Source organism: Ambystoma mexicanum, chromosome 3p, assembly GCF_040938575.1.
Source record: "Ambystoma mexicanum isolate Mex_15411 chromosome 3p, UKY_AmexF1_1, whole genome shotgun sequence".
NCBI lineage: Eukaryota > Metazoa > Chordata > Amphibia > Caudata > Ambystomatidae > Ambystoma > Ambystoma mexicanum.
Genome location: NC_090925.1, coordinates 778,767,300 through 778,790,783, shown reverse-complemented (window position 1 = coordinate 778,790,783; position 23,484 = coordinate 778,767,300). Strand labels below are relative to the sequence as shown.

General features: G+C 46.1%; 1 protein-coding gene across 5 annotated transcripts in view; it reads right to left on the bottom strand.

Annotated features, from left to right (window-relative positions):
- TEP1 (telomerase associated protein 1) overlaps positions 1-23,484 on the bottom strand; it is a 2,409,067-nt gene that overhangs the window by 700,591 nt on the left and 1,684,992 nt on the right. For all 5 annotated transcript variants that reach the window (XM_069651741.1, XM_069651744.1, XM_069651746.1 and 2 more), the window contains one exon: positions 9,395-9,509. In XM_069651741.1, the coding sequence (XP_069507842.1) occupies positions 9,395-9,509 (115 nt within the window). The remainder of the gene's footprint in view (positions 1-9,394; positions 9,510-23,484) is intronic.

The following is a 23,484-nucleotide window of genomic DNA, read 5'->3' as shown; positions in this document are numbered from 1 at the left end:
AGCACGCCCCAAGATTGTTGCAATGTAGTAGTTCTTCTGCAGGGTCGGGGGGACAGATATCTTTCCCTACGCTTGTGAAGCAGGCATGTGGAAGCGTAGGCCAGGCAGGTTCGCAAATGTGTAGGTCCCAACCCCAACTCTAAGTGGGTGCTCGGTGCGCTGTTATGCTAGCAGTCCAGGGGGGGCCAGGCTGGGAGGGGGAGCTTGCTGCTGTTAGCGGGAGTTCAGGGTTGGATTAGGGGCAGCCGCTAGGACGCCAGGGTCGAGAAGAGCAGCCAAGGACTCAAATTCCCAAATTGACGCCGTTCACTTATGAGCAGGCCTTCCTCACATAGGGCTCCAAACCTCATCTTGTGCAGGTCGCTTTGTTGTTATGCAGACTCCTGGTTCCATGCCCTCGGCCAGCGTATGGCATGGAAGAATGGGTGTAGGATAGATACAGGGTGTAATCCGATGCCAGCTGAGCAGAATGGTGATGGGGTGGGAGCCCTCGTGGATGCCAGCTGCACAGAGAGGTGGTAGGCGTCAATCAGCAGGGGAAGCTGGTCTCTGCACCACGCTACTTCGGGGGCCTGGGATCTGTCCCATTTGGAAAGAACGGGGGGCCAAAGGATCATCGCCCACGTCGCTTTGAAGCAAGGTCCACTGAAGGAAATGCTGGCTGAAGGAGGCTGTTAGGAGGAGCGCTAAGCGACTCCGATTACATTGGAGCGATATGCAGGCCTGCGGCCTTCTGTGAGGAGAGAGAGTGGGAGCGTCCCTGCATGGCACCAGCTCTGCAGTAATGTCAGGCAAGAGCAATGCCGGTGGACCCCATGAAGTTACGCAGGGGAGGGCCGATCATAGAGCCTCTCCGGCCCCGGGCTCAGGATCCGACTTCCCCTCAGAACGAGGGGCCGGTGAACCACCTCCCGCGCCCCCATCGGGGACAGGTTTACCCAAATGCTGTGGCTGCAGGGAGAGGGCTGAAGCAGGGATCACAGAGCTTTCATATTTTATGTCCAAGGTTGCCATGTAGTCCCCCTGTTTTAGCAGATGTATTACTTCTTGTAGTGTGTGTGGCCTCTATGAAAATGTTGTGAGGATGGCCCATGTGAGGATTCCCATGATGAACCCTGTCCCTGGTTGAGTTTTGTCCTCTAACCCGGCTTGTGTTGGCACCTCCTCCATGCACAAATGGTTTAGGGACTTGAGGGTGCCGTATTCTTCTTTGGCGCTCTTTAGAACGTCCTCGACCGCTTTACCGAATAAAGCGTTGGGCTCAATGGGCATGTTCAAAAGAATGGCTTGCGTCTCGAATTTGACCTACTGGATTATAGCAAACACGCATGATGTTTTATAAGGGTACCCTCTGCCAGAATCCGCCCTGCATAGTCTGCTGCATCTAAATTATTTTTAAGGATGCAGCTTGACACTTGTGTCCCTTCAGCGACTGTCTGGAGAAGTTGCGTCTTTAAAAGTTCTGGGACTGATTCTAATTGCTGTGAGATTTCGTCCCACTCGCGACAATTGTAGCTTGACAGTAGTGTGGTATTGTTGGCTATCCTCACCTGGTAGGCGGCTGAGGAAGCCACTTTCCTGCCTAAGATGTACATTTGTTTGCTCCCCTTGTCCGGCGGAGCTTTGCCAGAGGCTAAGGGAGTGCCAGCTCTCTTCCTTGTGGTGGTCACTACAAGAGGGTCAGGCTTAATCAGTCCCCTGATATACAACAGGCCTGAAGGGGCTGGCCTAAACATCTTTTCGATGTGTGGATTAACTGCCCTAGTCAGGTTGGGGGGGTAAGCAAAGAAGGCTGAATCCGCCTTTGCACCGATTGAAGCAGAGCGATGAACTGCGCTGCAGATCTTTTATCCTCAAGGATGTCCTCTACAAAGTAGGTGTCGATTTGAGCTTCTTGGGTATCTATCTTAAAGTGTTCTGTAGTTTTTAAGAGCAGGTCATTGTACTGCAGATGGTTGTCCACCGGGGAATCAGCCACCGGTTGATCGGTATGGTCTGGGGATTGGATGACGTACACGTCATCATCATAGTATTGGTCCAAGTGCCCCGTGTCTCCTTGGTCTTCTGGGTACGTAAATGAGCCAGGGTCTTGTGGGCCTTCAGTGTCATAATAATGTGTGTCCTGACCTACGTCATGGTATGACAAGGTATTCGTTTGTGTAGGGTCCAGGCAGGCTCTCTTGGTGTTGGGCCGTTTGCTGGCTGCATCGCCTTGAGGGGGGCCCTGAAGTTGATCTGGGTGTTGATCAAAGAAACTTACAAAGCTAGACATTCTCATGACCCTATCAAATTGCTTTGGGGTCCATTAGGAGGAGCTTGGCAACACTGAGCGAGCAGGTATGTGTAGAGGCTCTGAAGCAGGGGGCTGCTTGTAATGCATTGCGCATAAAAGGCGTAGAATAGTCCCTGCTGTTTGTACGATGTGTAGTTTGTGATTTTAAGGCTTGGGGCTTCGAGGATTTAGAGTTTTTTGACGTTTTGGTCTTCAGTAGGGTGTCAGGGACGTGTTTTTTAATTAAGTCACTCATTCTAGAGCCTTTTGCAAGGGCCATTGATGCATCTTTCGACGCACAGTCGCCGGAACCTGAGAATTTTCCAGATTTGGAGCAGTGTTGGAAACAGACTTTGGCGTGTGTTTTGAGGGCCTGTTGTATGATGATCGTGACCGCGATGGCCCAGAGGACAGGGAATATTTGGACCTTCCCTTCGACACCGTGTCCAGCCTATTGGTCGACAATGTGGTCGACTCTTGGCGATGGGGGATGTGCTTGGTGTGGTGTGTAATAGAGGTGCTTGAGCCGCTGAGTGTCGTCTCTGTAGCAGAAACGCTGGCCTGCCTGTTGGAGTCGGGGGCTCACACGTGGGAATCCATCAGAACCCAATTGCCCTCTGTGTCACTTAGGACGCCAATGCATGCTGCCATCACTGGAGGCTCCCTCAACGTCCATGGTGTCCTATGCCTGCATGGTATGGTGTGCCCAATGTTTAGTCTTTCGGGCCTTTAAAGTCTTTGGCCTAAACAGTTTGCAGGACTTGCATTGTTTTTCAGAATGGTCCCTAGGAAGGCAGAAATTACACACCCTGTGTGAGTCCTTCCAGGAAAACCTCCTGTTACAGGAAGGACAAAATGTAAACAGTTGTGTTTTCCATAGCATGGAAAGCTGGCAGCTCGGTGAAATACAAGGGAGTAAAGGGGAATATGCATTCTCTAAGTGAGATGGCATATCAACCTCCCCCGCTCTCCCTACTGTACAGGGCCAAGGCCCGTGGAGGCCTAGATAGGCCGCAAAACAAAGTCTGTCGATACGAGAGTCATTGTTGTCGACGGATGGTCTTGTCCTCAAAAGCTGTTGCCGGAGATTTTGCAGTTTACGGTTGTCGAAAGGACAGAAAGAAAGTCTAACAAACTTTTTATAAATAATCGCGTCAGCCAAGAAGGAACTCTGCGATATGTGTCCAACTACGATGGCGGACAAAAACAATCTGAGGTACCTCGACGCGTGAAGGACCATGGGTACAGTGGACGTCACACTAGGGATAGTATTACTGGCATACCCTGTCAACGTCCCTTTTCGAGTTTCGAAAACAAAAAATGTAATACCATGCGGCTACTACTAGATATCGGCCTGTGATCTAAGTAGATCCACAAGCCTCAGAACTATATGTATTTTATAGTAGTTGTGTGGGAATACTCACCTAGATATTTAATTACTAAGTGTGCATTTTAAAGGCCTAATAAATCACTGTGTAATCTAAATGGAATTGTGGAGTGCTGTTTGTGTGTCATTGTAGCCCTAGACAACTCTCACATACCTCCTGGGTCTAAGCCTTGCTGCTCTACTACTTACTGTGATGAATCCTGGGAATTCCTCCCTTTTCCCCAAGGAGGAGCCACCCCCTTTGGGACTAAGGAGGGAGCCCACTAGGATTAACACCCCCTATGAGACAGGGCAAGCAGGATCTCACTGAGAGTGACCCCCCTTTATGAGACAAGGAATCTGAAAGTAAAGCTGCTACACCTCCCTTTTATTCAGAATCCTGTATTTGTTGTATAATGGGGATTGAGCAACATCATAATGTGTAGGGCCCTTTAAAAGGTGAATGGCTTAGTTTCTGAACTGATTTGGTTAACGCCCATACAGGAAGAACAGAGCCAATGGTGTCTCATTTCTTGCTCAGGAAGGAACTTAAAAGACCTGTGAGGGATGCAGGGTATCACAAGTAGACACTGACACAAGAGATGCAAGTTTTAAAATCTTTATTGATAGTTTGAAAAGGGTTGGACAACTCATATCTTGCCCTATAACTAAGATGGGAGTATTCTCGACCATCAAACAAAAAGAAAATACAGTCCTATTCAGTCTTAAGTCAAAATAAAATGGCCTATACTAATAAACCTAATGCCCGCCCTCTTTCTCATACAATAAATGTGTAAAGGAAATGTGTAATGCAAAAAAGGAAAATCAGTGTTCAAAAGAAATGTCAGTATGGCTGAGTAAACTCCTTTTCCCATGTTTTATAGCACAGGGTAACGTGGCACACTTGGATCTTGCGGCACACTCTAGCTTTGGACACAAGGATGCAGTTCGTTTTGTGGACCAGGGCCCACAGAAGTTTCTTTCCTTCTGGTTACCACAATTCAGTACAGGTTTCCCTCCGCCTGGCTCAAACCTTTCAATAACAATTAGTGGGGGTTCCCTTCCCCAAGCTTCAATCACACCTTCATAGGCCCCCTCTGTGGGGCTCAAGCCTCCTTTCACTTTCCTTCCACTGCGAAGATGTTCAAACAGCGAGGCATTTGCTCTTACCTAGGCATGACCACTTCAACCTCAAACATCACTTTTTCTCTCCTACGCCAAGGCCTCTTGGTAAATGTAGTTTCGAACACAGTGCTTATTTCAAAGTTCAAAGACATCTCTCACATCCAGGTTTCCCTCTGCCGGGACCAAACCTAACAGTTCAAATCCTGTAATTCAGTTTCTTACTCTTCCTGCCGCTTCAACGGCATCAGACATTTAACAGAGACTTTTGATTGGGCAATCTTCTTTCGATGGACCACTCTAACTTTGTATCTTTAATGTACAGTTCTTTACAATGCTTTGATTTCTCTCGCGTCTTATCGGCACACACGCAAACTTCATTAGTTGGATACTGTTGTCGTCAAGTCATTTAACACGGACTGGATTTTCATTGCTTTCATCAACTCACAGGCTGTGTAAATTCATGTTCGTCTTTCGCGGCTTTGATCCTGAAGTCAAGGCTGATACCACAACTGCCGCTGCACCTCCCCAACTCTGCCGTTCACCCGGCAGGGTGGCTGGTATCCTTGAAACACAAGAGAGGTTTGTCTCTTCTCTCTGGCTGGGCTTCCTTGCGTAACTTTCAAGGCCCTTCGGAGGTAACGATCTCTCGCCGGGGTGTCCAAGGTTTCTGCGTACCTCGGTACCGTCCCTCGTCCTGTTGCTCTGCTCCACCTGGTTCGTTGTCACCCTGGAAGAAATGCTCCTTCTTGTTCATCGCCTTGCTCAGAGTGTGTCTCAGTGTTCCACCTTTTAACCATGTGAGGAGAAGTGCCTGAACCTGTCTTATTAGTGGAACATGTCCGATGTATTGCATGGGTGCTACTCCTTTTAGCCTCAGACCTCCTCTTCCTCGGCTCAGTGTTTGTGTAGGAAAGGGGGGGAAGGAGATCTGGGAAGTTGGAATATCCTATAAAATATGATGGGACAGAGGTATTTGGAGAGGGGGGATACATGTCTCGCCATCAGCGTTCCTCCCCCACTCCCCGGTGACTCCTCACTCAGGTGATCCTCCTGCACTTGTCCACCCCCAGGGTCTAGATCCAAAGGCGATGGTCATGCCCTGGCACCTAAGTAAGGGATGCCCGCGGTCTAAGCAGTGAAAAACCCACTGGTTTTTCAGAGACCTGAAACCTAAGGGAGAAACACTGAAGCCTGTGCTGGAGTGCAGCGAAAGGGAAGTCTCACTTCCAGGAGAAGCCTGGAGGCAGAACCACAGCGAGAGCCTGGTAGGTGGTGAAAACCTGGATCCCATGGAATGCTGCTAATGCTGCTGAATCCAGGAAGGTGGAGAGCCCGGAGCTGCCTAACAGCGGGAGTACTGAGCTGCCACCGAAGCAGCACACTGGCGTCCAGCAATCCCGGCACTGAAATACTGTTGGTCGCAGACTGGAGAAACTGAAGCTGAAGACCCGACTGCAAAGACACCAGAGTCACGTTCTGCAGCAAACGATGATGCTGCCTCCCCTGATGAGCAGAGGTGCAGCAGAACATGTATGCAGTCAATAGAGAGAGGGGGAGGAGAGGGGGAAGCACCTGAATCAGCGAATACTCCACGTGGGGGTGAATGCAATATGAGAACCAAACGGCATGAGAGGCCAGAAAGCCCATGTGGTGCTGCATCAGAGAATACCCCATGAGGGGGTGAAGGTAATACCAGAAGCAAACTACCTGAGAGATCGGATAGCCCAAGAGGGGCTGAACCAGAGAATACCTCACGAGGAGGTGAATTCAACACGAGAACTAGACGACCTGGAAGGTCGGATATCCCACTAGGGACTGAGCCACAGAATATCTCATGAGGAGGAGAAACCCGAATAGCATCCCGACAGTGGGAAGGGCCAGATAGACCGTGCCGGGATAAAACGTGTGAAAACCCAGGAGGAGGATAAAAGACCCATCAGGGTTGAACAAAATACCGAATATAACAGGGGAGCAACAAGGACTCACAAATACTGCTGTTCCAAACAAGGAACAGATTTAGAGATACATTTAGACTAATGTGGAGATTAACTTTTTTAACCGCTAAGAACACTTGCACAGGGGTATGGAGTAACCTTCTCTAGGAAGAAAGAAATACTTAAAAGGCCCTATTTTGAACTGTATCAGCAGGCCCAGAGGACGGGAGAGCCAAATACATGATTGGGTAGGGTTCAAGAAACCAGCCACCAGAAGCCAAGTACAGTAGGAGCAACCTTGCTTAGGAGAAGTTTATATTGTTTAGTTTATTAGTGGTAGGGATAGAGTATAGGATAGAATAGGGGGTGGCTACTGTTATAGAAGAGACAGCATGGGACAGCTCTTTCAGACCGGCAGCATGGATATGGTAACAGCCTTTTAGCTTTTCATCTACAAGTGATTTTTCACCCTTTTTCTGTGTGGTGGTTACATTTCTTTGCATCTGCCCCAATTCAGAATGCCAGATATAGTAGTGCACTGACAAGGGCTCGCTTTCAACACAAATGAAACATTTTAATCTTGAAAATTAAGTAAAGACTAAATGCTCTTCAGAGTTGCGGTAGGGAAACCGACCACATATGTAAATAAATGCATGATAAACAACTAACATTCTAATGATAGCCTCTGAGTGGAGTCCAGAGCCCCTCCCCCAAAATGGTCAGTCCGTAGAGGACATAAATGAGTTGTATGTGCTACAAGTTAAACATGGCTACATGATTTATGGATAAGAGAGGATCCCAAGGCTGGTGAGGGGAAGTACTCTAAGTATGTGAACCAAGACTAACTCCAACACTGCAGAAGAATGCATTCTGAACAGACAAGCAATTACCTCAAATAGGCAGCAAGAAAAAGTGATTAAGTTCTCAAATGAGTTTGCCATGCAACTAGTATTTGTTCTCCTTCAAGGGCGTTTATGCTTTGTGCTCTCTTCGGGAAAGCAGTTTCAGGAATTGAGTATTACTTCCGTAAGTGCTACGGATTCTGGTCCTTGTAGTGTAGTGCTAGGTTGTTGGGATCAAAACTCCCCCATTGCTTCTAGTAGTTCTACCTAAGTAGACGGTGGTGACTAGCCAGCAGCACAGCATCCTTCTATGTTGGTGGAGCCCTTCATGCACCCAGACTCGTACTGGCCTACAGGGCAATATGCCCATAGGCGAAACAAAAACATAAAATGCTGGTGTGGGGCAGTTTTATGGTCAAAGTGGGCCACTCTTTTGGCAAATTTGGGCCCGTTTGATGAGAACATTCACTCTGCGGCTAGTAGTTGTGATCAGTGATGCTGAATACATATTCTTTAAAATGCACAATTTGCATCACACTTTATCAAAAATGTCCCCTGTGGTTACTATTCAAACAGTGTCACAAAAGGAATGAATAGCTATCTGCAACTGTGGGCCCCTTTGTCATTGGTGCCCAAGAGAATTACATGTCCCAGTAAGACTCTGCACGCACCAAGACATTATTTTGCTCTGGAGAAAATGGTGCTTGATGTGCAGCACCAGAACTACTCCATCCCACAGGGGAATACTGAATTGCCAGCTATTCCCTTCCTCCAGTGAGGTAGAACTACTAGAAACAATGGGGGAGTGTGGATTCTCTACAACCTAACAATGCAACTACAAGGACCAGAATCCCTATCACTTATAGGAGCGGTACATAAACAACACAGAGTTAAACTCAGTTGGGAACTGCAGTGCGCCCTTCGCTAACGAAAGCAGGAAGAAGAGCCTCTACATTTAGCAACCGCACCAAGGTACTCTGAAAATCCTTTGAACTAATCTAGGTCAAGACACTGGAACAGCCTCCCTGCCTCTCTGAAACTTGAGCAGGACCACCTAAGGTTCCGGAAGCAACTCAACACCCTCCTTTTCGCTTCCGCTTTCTCTCTCTCCCTCTCCCTTGCTAATGCCCCTGTCTGCTGCGCAAAATGGTTACCTGGCCACCCTCTGAACATACAGGACCAGGCTCCTGCAAAACCAGTTGCCCTTGCACTGCCTCTGGGCCTCCTACCACTATTGGACTGTATCTGCAACCCTACAGTCCCCTGACTTCCCCCACTTATGAGCCACCTCCCTGGTAGCCTTTACGCGTTCCAGTACACACTCTCCTCTCCCCGACTACCTCCCCTGCACTTGCACGATCTGAATGACACAAGGCCTATTAAGATTGTTGTTTTGTCCTCCTTCTGTCTTCCCCTTCCTTGTCTTATCGTGGCTATAAACACTTGTGTACAGGCTCATTATAAATGAATCATATCATATCATTGCCATCATCTTCGTAGGTTTTGTTATTCGACACGTGACTGCACATCTCTCAAACGTTCAGTGTTAAAAGTTGTCTGTCTTTCTTTAATGGATCATGTAAGTCTGGAACCAGGTCACTTTGCTCCTTTACAAGATTTGCATACATGTGTATCTCCCAGACATCACTTCCGGTCTTTGTTTTAAACAAAGATTTTGTGAGCCCAAGGAACCAAACCAGTTTTGGTAGGCCAAGGACACAAATGTCTGTAGATGGCACACATATGCCTATGCAACCTATGCAGGGTACATTGCCCCAAAAAAGAGGTCCTGTTAATTCATCACATAAAGACATGCTTCTAAGTCATAAACTCACAAACACTCTGGGTTACTTACAGTACAAACTATAGACCTCACAGAGATGGGGCAGCAAGCCGAGGGTCGCATGTGCAGAGAGGAAGTTCAGGTTTGTAAGGAGAATGGAGAGCTGGTCCAGTTGCCCACAGTGTAACTGAAACAAATCAAAGCATGGAGTCATTTAAGGATATGTAGGGTGAAAACACCAGCTCACAAAGTCAGGATGCAGGCCAACAGCTGCTGGTTCACTCAAACCACTAACCATTGTTACTAGCACCCTAGTCGGTTGATAGGAGCCAACAGTCACTCACACAACATCGATCCAGTCACCCATAGTCAATGATACCACTTTTTCACTTAACAGCCACATTCCCGTACAAGGTTACTCAGTCAGTTTTCTATAAACTACCACTCCACGCCCTACTCACAGTCAAGCATGAATACTTCCAGTTACTCAACACCACTGCTATTCATCTTTACAAATACCTGCATCTCCCTACTATCAACCAACAGAGATGTTACTAATAGAAATTCTCTTCATTACAAACACTAACCATGGAAAAATCTCAAAACTCACCAGTGCACTATTAAGCACCAGATACGCAAGTCAGATGTAACCATGAAAACATCTACTACCATTAAAACAACATTACTCATCTTGCTCCTAGAAAAACAGTTGCTAACCCCTCCATAATCCTGGTGGACACCCTTTCTTTTGCAATTTCCTATTCTTGAAATACCACAGCTACCACACTAAGCTAGGAGAGTATTTTTAATTAATTACACACAGTCACATGGCTGTGGGGTGCCATTACTGGCAGCACAGGAAGCCAACCAAAAGCTGTAACATCCTAGGGCATATATGGTGCCACGTCACCCTCTTCCAGGTCCCTTAATTCCTCCCCGACACAGAGGGCTCCCGGAAAATTCAGAGATAACAGAATGTTTGTTGAAATCTTGAGAACACATTTGCAGAAAAGGTCCAGTATCCATTATAAACACTATTGGTAAGTCCCTTTATCTTCTAATGGATATTTTTTGGTGAGTACTTGTTATTATCTGTCAATGATTTACTCAGCACTGCAAAAGATTTGGAAGCAGATGTTTTAGATATTTCCCATAGAACTTGCACCCTGGAAACAATTGGTGAGACATTTGTCTTTCAGACTCAGTTTGTGTATAAGGTATAGACAATATTTAATGAAATTATACACAGAAGACCTAGGGGTTGCCTCTACTGCATGCAAAACCCTTTTCAAACATGTTCTTGAACATTGTCTCGTGCAAACATTTATATTTCTTTCAGGTGGAGTTTTTATTTTGCTACTTAATAATGCTATGAAGAATCTACCGGTCAAGATAGGGGTCAGGTTACATTCCAAAACTGAAGGAAACAGGCTTTCCTTAGGTAAGCTTTCTTTATCCGAGTATGACTTTGAATAAAGGGATTGTCCTTGGAGGACCACAGTGCCCGACAGCAATGTTTACGCATATGTCTTTATTTATTTAGATTGGCTGAATTGGGAACATTATTTACAGATCTCGACACTGGTTTGGCCCGAATCTACCTTCGATACGGGTTTTTTACAGCCTTTTGAGATACTGTTTATCATTTCACTAATAGGTGGCTCCTTGCCATTTAACGGGGGTAGTAGCACCAGCACCTCAAGCTCAACCTACCTTCTCATTGCTCACATCCCCAGCCGTTAGCATCTGATAGCAACAGGATCCTATGTGAAAAGGTGCAGGGTGAGACACCTTTACAAAAGGCCTGGGGCATTATCAAGCACACTGCATGAGGTTAACATCACTGTATGAGTGATACACCCTGCCACAGCCATCAAAACCTGAAATTCATAGGTACTGTTAGAAAAGTAAGAAATGGCAAAATGTGGATGGCATGAATATAAACGGAACAAGGCACGCGTGGTCCAAAATCAGCTTTGCTTTTTGTGGTACAGTGCAATCGATTGGCACTTTGTGGCAGAGTGCACTATGACATATGGGTGTCTTTTTCGGATGGGTTGATGCTCTTCTACGCTTCGCAAGGCTTCATAATCACAGAGTTGGTGGTGAGGTGCTGAGAGGCTCCAGAACAGGTGGCAGGAAGCCAGCAGAGCTGTGTTCAACTCACTCCACCAATGTTTGTTAGGAAAGATTTTCTTGTTGCTGCTTTCCCTCCATAGAGAAGTAGGGAAGCCCTATCCGAGATGGCACACAAAACACTGAGGTCCAGTGACAGTTCAAGGATTTTTATTAAGTTTTCATTAAATCTTTCTTTGTGGGCCCGAAGGACGTTCCTCTACCTCTTGCCTCCCTTGGAGACTCATCCTCAACACAGACATCCATAAGCACAGTTAATGCTACCGAACGGTAACCCCCAAAGTCTAACAAAACTGTCTTACGCTAGAGTTCCCTTCCTAAAATGGTGGCTGTCTAAACTCCATCAGGGCTTGGTAGCTGTGCTTACTCTATCCAGTTATTAGTATTCCAATGGGTTTTTTGGGATTGTGTCTTGCGCTTGTTCTGTTGGATTCAGGTTTGTTCACTCATGCCGATGCTCACCCCGTCCTTTCTACTCTCACTTCTAGACCCTTCCTCTTGCTCCTCCCACCAACATATCATTCTCTTCTTTTCTCTTTTCCTTGTGCATCAATGTCTCTCCTGCTGCATTTTACTGGTATATCAATCTGAATGTAATACATACAACGACAATAACTTTGTAAATAATTTGCTGCATTTGACAGTGGTGTACTAATCATGAAGTTCTATTGATGTCATGATATAAATATTGCCTTTGTGAACACGTCTCATACGTCACTACACTCACTACTCACTGAAATCACCATTCACTTTGCACCTTGCACGTTTATGTTTGGATATGATGACTAATATCTGAACAAACAAATGTATACATAATAATGACTGTAGCCTTGATAAAGACCTTGTGATGGTTGTAACACATGTTGGCACCCACCGTGATTAATAAAGTTCTAAATGATATCAAGCCCAAATGAGTGGACTATATCTTTAATCGGTTAAACATATGAAGTACGTAACAAATGTTTAAAACCCCCAATTGTATAGGAATCCAACATCAACATCTGCACACATACAGGCTGGCAGTGGGAAGGATTAAGAAATGGGTACCCCCAGCTACCTTCCCACTCAGGGAAAGAGCTGGATAGAAAATTCCACCACCGTTCTTGGCAACTTCAATTTGTTAACAGAAAGTTTCACCACTCCAATGATTCAACAAAGAAAGCAGAAGAAGTTTCTTCTCATTGTCGGATTTATCCTCTTTCGACGAAGAACAACTTCTTAGTTCATCAATAACAAACATGATGGTCTTGGTCAGGTTGATTTGCCACAACTGTTAAGTTCTACAGAAATACAACTTCTTTGTGATAGCTTTGCACAGCTCTCCCTTCAGAAATATAAGCAACATAAATTGTCTCTGTCAGGCCCACTTTGTAGCACTTCCACCTGGTCTACTCCCATGCCAAGTCTACTCCTCCAACGGTTTGCCATCCGGGTATATTCCCCTCCCTCGGACAGTGTTTCACAACAACCAATGCTTTTGTGGGTAAGATCAACTGACACAAGATTTATAACAGCATCACAATATTCAACAGTTAGCAGCTTTGGAACTTTTATCAACTCTTCAGGGAAAACAAGATTCACATTAGTGCTCTTTAATACTCTTCTGAAAACAATGCTCCTCTCCTTCTGAAAAACCTTTTACAGAAAGGTAGCCTTGTTTCCCAACTGCACAAGTAACCAAATGCTGACAAGGCTAGGGTCTTATTCTGCTTCTCCCTTGGCTTTCACAGTGGGAGTTAATATTAGCTTGTACCATGCATTGTACCAAGTATGGGCAACAAGTCTCGACACTTCTGAATCATTCATTGGCCCCTTCCTGCTGTTGGCAATATCTGTTGGATTTTATTTGCTTTGGCTTTTGGCGTGGGCAATGCTTGTCAGGGTTATTTCTTAACAATATCACCCCCTCGGCTTGCTGGGTTTTCCATGGGCTCACAAGTTTAAAGTCACAGTCATTTGGTTTTGTTACATAAGGTTTTTCGCTGCTGTTCAATAGTTTGGTATTCAAAATTATCTTGAGAACCACTTTCACTCATATGCGAGTGCTGCGGTCGCTGCTTTTCAAATGTTCGGCATTCAAAAATCCTTTTTGAATTCCCTCAACTCATAAGCGAGTGCTGCTTAGTCGACGAACACCTGCCTAGAACATGTGAGCGGGTGTGGATTACTCCTGGGTCACTACCAGCTTGTGATCTCACTGGGTAAGATGTGCCCCTACAATCCCCTCGCCACTTGCAGGACTTCTGCTTCTGTGGCTCCTCGAGACCCAGCAAACTGCTTCTTTCAATCCGCCTTCGCCCACAAGACCTGCAACAGGAGCTTCTCTTGCTCCTAAGGCCTTGAGGCCCTCAGGTGCATGCCAGTCACTCAAGCCCACCTCTTGGGAAGGAAAGCTTCCCTCACTTTCGCTTCCCGCTGTCTCCTGGCAGAATGCAACACCTCCATACTGCCCTTCAGAAGGTCTCAGTCGCCATACCTCAGCCTTTTCAGAATCCAGGCGTGCAAGTTGAGTGTGTCTATGCTCGTGGAAGAACAAGGCCTCTCTCTTGTAAGAGCAGGTCAGCTCTCTGGGGATGCTGCAACGGAGGACAGATGGCCATATCTTGAAGCACCGGATGCCATGTCCTCCTGACCCAATCCGGGGGTAAAAGGATCATGGTTGTCACGTGCCTCTTCAACCACCTGATAACTTGAGGAAAGACTGGACTTGGTGGCAACGCATAGAATAGAGTGAATGTCCAGTCCACTACAAAGGCTTCCCACAGTGCTCCTCTTGCGGGACATTTCCTGGAAGAATAGTTTGCACTATCTGCTGAAACTGGATGCAAACAAATGCACCCGAGAGGTTCCCCAAAGGGAGAAGGTCTCCAAAAAGAATTCCTGGCACTGCTACCAGTCATGGGAGACCAAGCCCTGCCATCTCAGAGCATCCACTGTGATGTTCTCCATCCTGGTCAAGGTAACTGCTGACAAAGATATCTTGTTCTGTAACACCCAGAAGCAGAGCTGCATCACCTCTCTGTGCAGGGGGAGTGACCCTAAACCACCTCTCTTGATGAGGTAGTACATGGCCACTGTTGTCCGTCATGATGGGGACAGTCTTCCCCTGCATAGAAGGCAAAAAGGCCAACAATGCCCGTCTGATTGCCCTCAGCTCTAACCCATTTATATGGAGTTCTATCTGCCCCAGGGCCCACAGCCCGCTCACCGTCAGCTCGTTCAGTTGAGTGCCCCAGCCGTTCACAAAGGGATCCATGACCATGGTCACCTCCCGCCACAGTTGTCAAAGGGGTTGTCCTGCCATCAAGTTCTCTCTGTGAGCCCACCACAAGCAATCCTGTGTGACACGCAGCAGATCCATCATGCTGTCTGAGAACTGAGACCATTGAGACCTCAGGGCGCACTGCCATAATCTCATTCTCAACTGGGCCTCTGAGACCTATCAAGCATAGAAAGTTCAGGGCTGGCAAACCTTTGGCCTTTAGAAATTTGGTGACCATCTGTTGGATGTGCAAAACCATGTCCTTTAGAGGAAAAGACATCCCTGAGGGAGAGTCCAGAACCGCTCCAATGAATTGGAGCATTTGAATGGGTGTCACTTTAGATCTACTGAAGTTGAGGGAGAAGGCCAGCTTGTGCATGAGGTGGCAGGTGCAGATGAGGTGAACCAGAGCTTGATCAGGGGAACAGGCTCCAATCAACCAGTCATCTAAGTAGAGGAAAATGTGAACCCCTCCACCCCCCACCGGCTTCTCAGGTTGGCTGCCAACAGCTTGGTGAAAACCCTTGGTGCAGAGGTGATCCTGAAAGGCAGTACATGGAACTGGTAGTGGGAACTGCAATGACAAACCTCAGGTACTTTCTGTGTTTTGGGAGAATCTGCACATGAAAGTAAGCATCCAGGCAGTCGAGCGAAACCAACCAATCCAGGAACTCCATGGTCTGAAGGATCTGCGAGAGTGTCATCATCGTGAACGTGTCCTTCCTGAGGAACTTGTACAAGAATCTCAGTTCCAACATGGGTTGCAGTACTCTTTTCCACTTTAGTACTGAGAAGTAGAGGGAGTACCACCCTTTGCTTTTCTCCACATGCAGTATCATTTCTATGGCCCCCATCTCCAGTAGAGAGACAATCTCATGCGGAGGTAGCGTATCTGAAACAAAGGGTGGCAATCTTGTGGAATGCATAGAAAAGGAAGGCAGTACCCTTGGGGACCATGCTTCCATAGTAATGTTACACCATTTTGTAGAACGATGCAGTAGGCGCCCCCCTACAGGAGTAGGATTTGAAAATCTCAGAATGGTTTTGAAGCTGGTGCCGTACTGGAAAGAACTGAAGCTGGGGTGGACTGGGGAGTTTAACCTCTACTTCTCAATCTCAAAAACCTTCTTTGACCTTGTCTGGCTGTTGATTGTTTTCCCTTTTGACTAGCGTTGCTGTGGTAGTTAAAAGGCGTTCCTTTCCATTGGGTTGTGGGATGACGTACAGCCGCTCTCAGAGATGTTGCCGCTATGTTAGATGGCTGCAATTTTTCTACGTATCATCTGCCTTAGGGCCAAAACAAGTGAAAGCCATCAAATGGCATGTCAAGTAACTTGGATTGCACATCCTGTGCAAATCCTGACTTCCTGAGTCACGCAAACATCTGTAACACAGAGCTTGTACCCATGGCCCTACCCACGCAGTCTGCAGCATCCAGACCAGACTGGAGCACTTGGGTTCCTCACCATCTCCTAGTATAATGCTGAAGCGGTCTAATTTCTCCCTCTGTGATGTGCTCCACGGCCACCGATATAACCGCACAAAACGTATTGGTGTATTTGGCAAGTGTGCATGTTGCATTAATGGCATTTAAGGGCATGCTGCCTGAAGCGAAAATCTTTAGACAGGAGTCGTATTTCTTGTTATCCCTTTCAGGAAGGAAACAAGGATATGAGCTTGCTTCGGCATTAAATGTTGCTGTCTGCACCACTAGGCTGTCCTGGGAGGGATGTTTCGAGAGAAAATCCGGGTCAAAGGATGCCAGTTTATACTTCTTAGCCAGATCGTTGTGTACTGCTTGCACTGAGCAGGGTCACTTCCAGAGCTCCAGTAAAGGATCTTTGATGGCAGCATGAAGGGGCAGCACAGGTTCCAACAATGGCACTTTATCAAGGATGTCAGTGAGGTCATACTCTGCGATACCCCTAGCTGGAGCGTCCCAACGCAAGGCATCAGTGACCTTAGCCATCATCCTTCTGAAAACAGCATTAGAATGGGCATGAGAATCCGGCAGTTCAAGTACTACCTCTGGAGAGGTGTCCAGGCCACTAGCTTCTTAGCAATGAATGCCGATTCAGTCACCCTGTCTGCTTTCCGTTTGAAACTTTTCTGGTGTTAACAGATCGGGTTGCCGTCCTCATCGAAGATAGTTCGAAAGGAACCCAAACAATCCTTCCTAGATTGCAGAGTAAAACTCGACGCCCGGGAATGGTCAAACGTCTATGTTGATGGGCAATTCAGAATCAGTGCCAATACGACGTTGAATAGCGCTGCAGCTGACAGGGCTAACAAAATCGTAGGGATATCAAAGTTTAGTTGAGGTCTTAACCGTACCCAGGATCCTGGGCATGGGGAAGGACGAGACTGAGACCCTGCCAGCTTTGTCAGGCACGCTGGGATTGACGTTTTGTTTTTTTCCTCAGGAAAGCAGGAGGATGCACTTATTCAATGACTTCCAACATTTTCTGTCAAATTTCATTCCATTTCTCCGCTAAGGCGGATTTGGAGAGGAAACATACCTGCCTGTCAGGTGAGGGATATCTTCATCTTGTTTTCTTCTATATCGGGATTTGCTCAATGAATGAGATCTTTTTCAGTGTTTCTTGGATCGGGTTTGTTATTTCTCTGGCGATCTCTCAACCATCTCGGACATCTTTCCCTCATCGTACCTTTGGTTTGTAAGGGGTTGTAGTGGCCGACTTCAATGGCGAAAACGCAAGAGCTAATTTTGATGCTCTTTTTCAATACCTGCAGTGTCATATTTGGCATGAACCACAATCAGCGACAGTGTGATCGGTACCAAGGCACAACAGACAAACCTTGTGGGGTAATGTCAGGTACATTTTAGAGTTTCGGAGTCTATTCATCGTGCAAGTTAAGAATGATCAAGTGCATCAGCAGAAATTCTCTGAGATGTCAGATAATTCCTGAGAAGCGCACGGGGAATGCAGAAAAAATTAACTGAGATCATGGGGTTAGATGTGGGTTATTTGTACAGAAGCCAATGTCACATCCAGACTAGAATATAGAACGCACAGAAATCTTGACGCCAAAGCCGCATGGTGCCGATCTGCTGCCACAGGAAGAATATATCTCATCTGAAGAATCTGTGGGAAGACACAATCCATTAGAATCCTAAACTGCTCAGGTTGTCTATATGCCTCCAAGGCTTTGCCTTCATCATTAAGCATAGGCAAGGACGTCAACATACCAATGGTGATAGTTTGCCCAGGATGAATAAGAGACTTGAACATGAAATCCATCCTGAGGTAGATTGGTTCTTCCTGTCCCTACGCTGGGGGGTTGAGTGTTATAAAGGCTTTTCTTTTTGCTGCTTTCCCTCCTTAGACCTTTATTGAACCCATCATATGAATTTTGGAGACAAGTATAGCCTATTACTTTACTTTTCATCAATATTTGGTGCTCTAAACAGTGCACGGGGAAGGGGAAAGGATTTTCTCACATGCACTTTTGCATTTTTATCACATTATGCCTTTTATAATATATACTGTAAAATGGCAGTGCCACAAGATTTTCCCTTGTCCTTGGGCCATCTTGTCTTTTGGCCGTCCCAGAAATGGATATTCTATATAAGGCAAGCCCTTTCCCAGGCAAAGCCTTGGCTTTACCTGCAAATCGGCCCTGTGTGTGTGTGGCCGGTTATGGGGCTGAAACTACCTGGCCGCAGTCCACATCCTGGTCAAAGTGTGTGTGTGTTGCTGGGTAGATGTGGTGGGGAGAGGTTGTCCATGATTGAACTGCCAATGCCAGTTTGAACAATGCAGATCCTTGCTATTGATGGGTTTGGGGGCAACTGCAGCCCGGATATAGGATGAGAGGTCTTCTTCTCCTGCCATTTTTCAGATCGTTGTTGGAGCCAATACCCCTTTGAAGAGGAGCATCCTGCTGAAGAAGTGGATTGTTGCTGTTGCCAACCAGCATTGCCTCCAGCCAAGTCCCAGTGAAGCCAGGCTCTTTTGTCTGATCTCTCAAAGGCCTTCATCAATGCTTCAACCCCTGGACCGGTGGAAACAGCACCTCTTGAAGGATCCTGCCCTTGGAAGCCATTGGGAGTCCCGGCACCACTCTGTGGACTGACCAGCTCTTGAAGGGGCTACCTCGCTGCACCGGTTTCCGTCTTGAGATGGACTTGGGACTCTGCAGACAACTGGTGAGACAAGAGGCCTTCCCCTGCAGTTGCTGCTCTGCAGCACAAAGAGGGGCCATTCAGGACATCCTGCTTTGTCCTTGCCACAAGGGTCAACTTCTGTTGTCTGTTTGCAGTGTTTATCATTGTCTCCCACCTGCATCATGTCTTGGGAATCCCCAAGGCCATCAGCATCCTGGATTTCTTCTTATGCCATGCTATCCAGTCACAGGAACTGTGACGCCAGAATGCAGAACAATGACTAGCCGGAACCAACGCTGATACCGAAAGTGACCTCTGCACCAGCGATCCCTGTATGCCCTTCAACCGAACCAATACACAAGTCAGAGGGCCCTGTGGATACAGAAGCTCCAGAAGTAGGTTCTGATAGAATCGGAATAAAGGAGGTGAGTTTACAAACCTGTTTCCTTCAATAGCATTAACAGGCGCAAAGACCTAACCCTACTTCTCCTTTGCCTGGTTATGATCAGTGGAGTTCTGACCAAGGATCCCTCCCCACACGCCCAAGTTTCCCTGAGGTGGTGGGATTAAAAGAGGAAAGATGTTCTTTTTGCACCTTTCCGACCATAGTTTACTATGGAAGCTCATTCATTTTGCTTTGTTTTTGACCCTGTCCTGACTTATTGAAGGCATGTAAAGACTCCAGTTTCACTTTGCTTGCCTTTTGCTCATTTTGTTATGGGGAAACTGATCAGTCCTTCAAATGATCAGTATTGGGAAACTTTGTTTCCCTTTTGAATTCTTGTATTTGTATATTGCACACAACACCCTAACATTCTACACATGGGACTTTAGTTACTTTTATATATGCCTAATGACAAGTTAGTGACAACAGTTACATTTTACAATTTTTGCATTATTTTTGGTGTGCACATTCACGTTTACCGCCTACGGCTACCGAACATGGATAGTATCCTAAAATGGCCGGCATCAAGATTTTTGCTTGTTCTTTGGCCATATTGTAGTTTGCCCTTCTTCCGGGCCTTCTCAGATCAGAAAAGCCCTTATAAGGTCATGCACTTGCCCGGGAAAGCTGCTGCTTTTGTGGGCTAGTGATACTTTGTGTGTTTGAGGTCCACGAATGGGGCAAGGACTGTCTAGTCCAAGTCCAAAGCACTAGTGCCAGAAAGCCTGCAACTGGGGCACATGTGAAACCAGTAGTTGTCCCTGCAGTGGCCCATCATCCTCTCCAGTGCCTGGCCTGGCAAATCCCTGCTCCTCTGAATGATTTGCAAAGACCCTCTTCAGTGCTTCAGCCTTTGGACCAGTGGGGCCAACTAGTCTTGATGCTTTCTCGAGGATCCAGCCCTTCACAGTCTTCGGAAGTGTCCCTGGACTGCTCAGTGGAATGACCAGATCTCTCGTGGGCTAACGCGCCAGAAACGTTGTTCCGTGTTCAAGTCTGGAACTTCGGTGGCCACAAGCTTGTGCAACAAGTCACCTGATCCCTGAATTTCAGCTTTCTATCTTCAAGGGAACCTGTCCTACAGCAGCTTTTGTGACTGTGACTGGAAGGGCACCTACCGTCAAATGGAGAATGCGGCTGGAACTCAACTTCCTCCATCCTGCAAAGTGTCCTGAAGAGGTCTACATTGTTGGAATCTGCCTTTCTTTGCCGACATGGGATTTTATATAGCAGCTGCACCTGAGTGGAAGAATCCTTGAACCTACAACCCCTGGGCACCTCTTACTGGAACAAAGGATGGACGATCACAGCCACAGCGACCCTCAGTCAGCCCATTGTGATCCCTGGGAAAATCAGAGTCAAGGGGGTAAGTAAGCATCAGTGTGCCAGTTTCCCCCTGTCCTCTATAGGATAAACTGAGAATAAATCCCTTTGTCTCACATCCCACTTTTACTCACCATTGGTCGTCGAACCTGGGTCGGGTATCCTACCCCTCTGTTACCCTTGGGTCTGGAAGAAAGGAGATTACTTACCTATCTTCTGATAAATAGTTGTTGAACCTTTTGACTGGTTCTGATCATTTTACTGCATTTGCATTACTTAACTGCATTACCAGGTTTAGTTATTTGATGAAGTACTGTAAATTAACATACTGGTGATTGTATATATTTGTATCATAAGGTGTGTGATAATACTACCTGCTAGTTCCATCTTTTAGTGTTTTCTAAAGGCCTAAAATAAGTAACAGTATTTGTATAACTGACTGTGTACAACAGAACAGAACAGACTGTGTATGCAAAATTATTGTGTATCATTTTGTGTGGATTCATTGAGTGTCCGACCATGCTCACACTCTCCTAAGACTAGGCCTTAACTGCTCTCTATTGATACCTTGATTGGGTTTTGGCTCCGTTTCCCTGCTCACCAGAACTAAGGTGGCATCCTAAAATCTAGAAATCCATCTTAACCGACAGGACCCCTCAAGAATTTGCTTTGCTCTTCATTAATTAGGACACGTATACCTTGCTCTGCCTTTGTAAAAGGCTCCAAGCCCCCTACAAGGTGGCTAACTTTGAGACTTGTAACTATCAGTGAACTAGGCCCCTCTTTAGCAAAGAAGGACTTTTTAAGTGATAGGGCCTAATTTGTTTAAGGCACTGGACTATTGTTTTACTGTTCTTTTCATTACTTACCTCACTCTTATTGGTTTTCTGTTGCTTACCTTTTTTTCTTTACTTTACTAGATTACAGTTTCTAGTGTTTCCACTTGAATTAATAAAAACATATTTTATTACGTGCCTAATGCAGGAAACCAGTCTCTAAGCGTGGGGCTGGGATTTGAACCTGTGTGGCTCTTTGTTGTCTTGCTTCCAAGACAAAGATGTTGCCCCTGAGCTATCCTGCCGGTGAATCTGATCCAACTGTTTGAAAGGTAAATTGTTGGAGTTATTTAGCCAGAGCAACCTGTGGTGGATGTAAATATGTTGATAGAGTATGTTTCGTACTTTTACCTACCTGTGATTTTCTCTGATAATAGTTTGTTTCAAGGGATAATAAATATTACTGTGTTTTATACATTCTGCCTAACTTGAGTCATTTAGTTAACTGTGGGTGCTTAAATGAATCCTTAACCACCTCCACACTCATGTAAGTATAAGCCTTATTGCTAAGTCACTCTATCTTGATAGAGTTCAGCTAGACATTAGTGTCTCTTCATGTTCATCATGATATGATGGCCTCTCACACTATGCCCACAGGTTTGATTCTGAAAATCCATCTCGACAATGAACTGAAGTCACTGAAATGGTGTCATATTAGTTGGGGTAAAAAGAGGCTTTTCTTGGTTGGAAACACTTTGTGCTCAGGAATGAAACAGAAGTGTAGAGCAAACAATGGTGGCCCTACTTGGCAGGGTACACCAGGAAAATAACAACAATGACATGCAGCCCCCATCTCTATTTCTTTCCTGGTAAACCTACGTGTTTGCCGACTTCCTTCAGTAAGCCTCCTTAACCCCTCTGTTTTGGGTTTCCTCTGCCATAGAGACAGAGGGTTTGTGTTATGGTAAAGAAAAACTACAACAGGATCTAGCGGTATGCACACTAAACTTTGAGAAGGGGAGAACTATGATTAACAGTATCAGAATGAATCAGCAAATACACTACGTGTAAAGGGTCTGGTCTAAGGGGACTTAACCTCCTAGTCCAGTTGTCTATTCTAACAACTAGATCTCAGGGCTGTCGCACCATGGAAGCATCCTTCAGTTCACTCAGTCTCAGGACACTTCTTTCTTGGCCTTGACAGTGATTCCCAAAGGACAGTTGCTCTCCTGGAATTTGTTGCCGCAATAACGCACAGCATCTCCGTGTTCTCTCAGTAAGAAGAGCAAACTGAAACTTCTGGAGATTTGTTAGTCCCTTCTCCTAAATATTCTAAAAGGGTTTAAATGTATCATTCTGTCATGAGCAGGAGATGATTAAAGCCTCTGTGTTCTCCTTTGAAGATGCAACCCCACACAGGCTCTTGTTCTTCTTTCCCTCAGATACAAGGTTACCGCCTGGGTCCGTGTACATGTCCCCCAACAGGCTGGCCAACTCCTCCTCAGTTATGGTGGACTTTCACTACCATGAAGGTGTTGTCTGTAACCCCAAGCAGGCTCTTGGCAAAGTACCTCTCTTGAAGGGTTGCAAACTGAGCTACACTACTGAGCCAAAACCTCATCCCCCATTGCCAATCTCTCTTCCCCTAAAATTCTGTACTGCAAACATAGCAACTCTCTGGAATGCCTTCCTAACTCACTCACTTGTGGCTTCCTTGTGTCCCCTTTTATAGTATTTTCAATGGTGTAATTGCCAATAATGTTTATGACTAGGTAGGCCTTTTTCTGTGATATTTGGGTTACCTAAATGGGCAGTTTCTTCTCTCCTTTTTATTTATTTTTAATTTAATGTTTATAGTTTGTCAAAACTTTAACACTATCATATTAATGCGTTGTGCATCGTTGGGTTGTTCTTGATTGGGTTATGATTTATCAGTCAAGTATTTAAAATGGCTGAGCTCAGTGTGCAACTTCCCGGCCATACCCATGGATTTTGCCCTTTGCTAGGCAGGTTTGTGTCCACTGTTTGAAAAGCTTGCTAATTGCGAGCCACCTCTCCCTGTTGCGGTCTTGTTCATGATTTCTCCCCAGC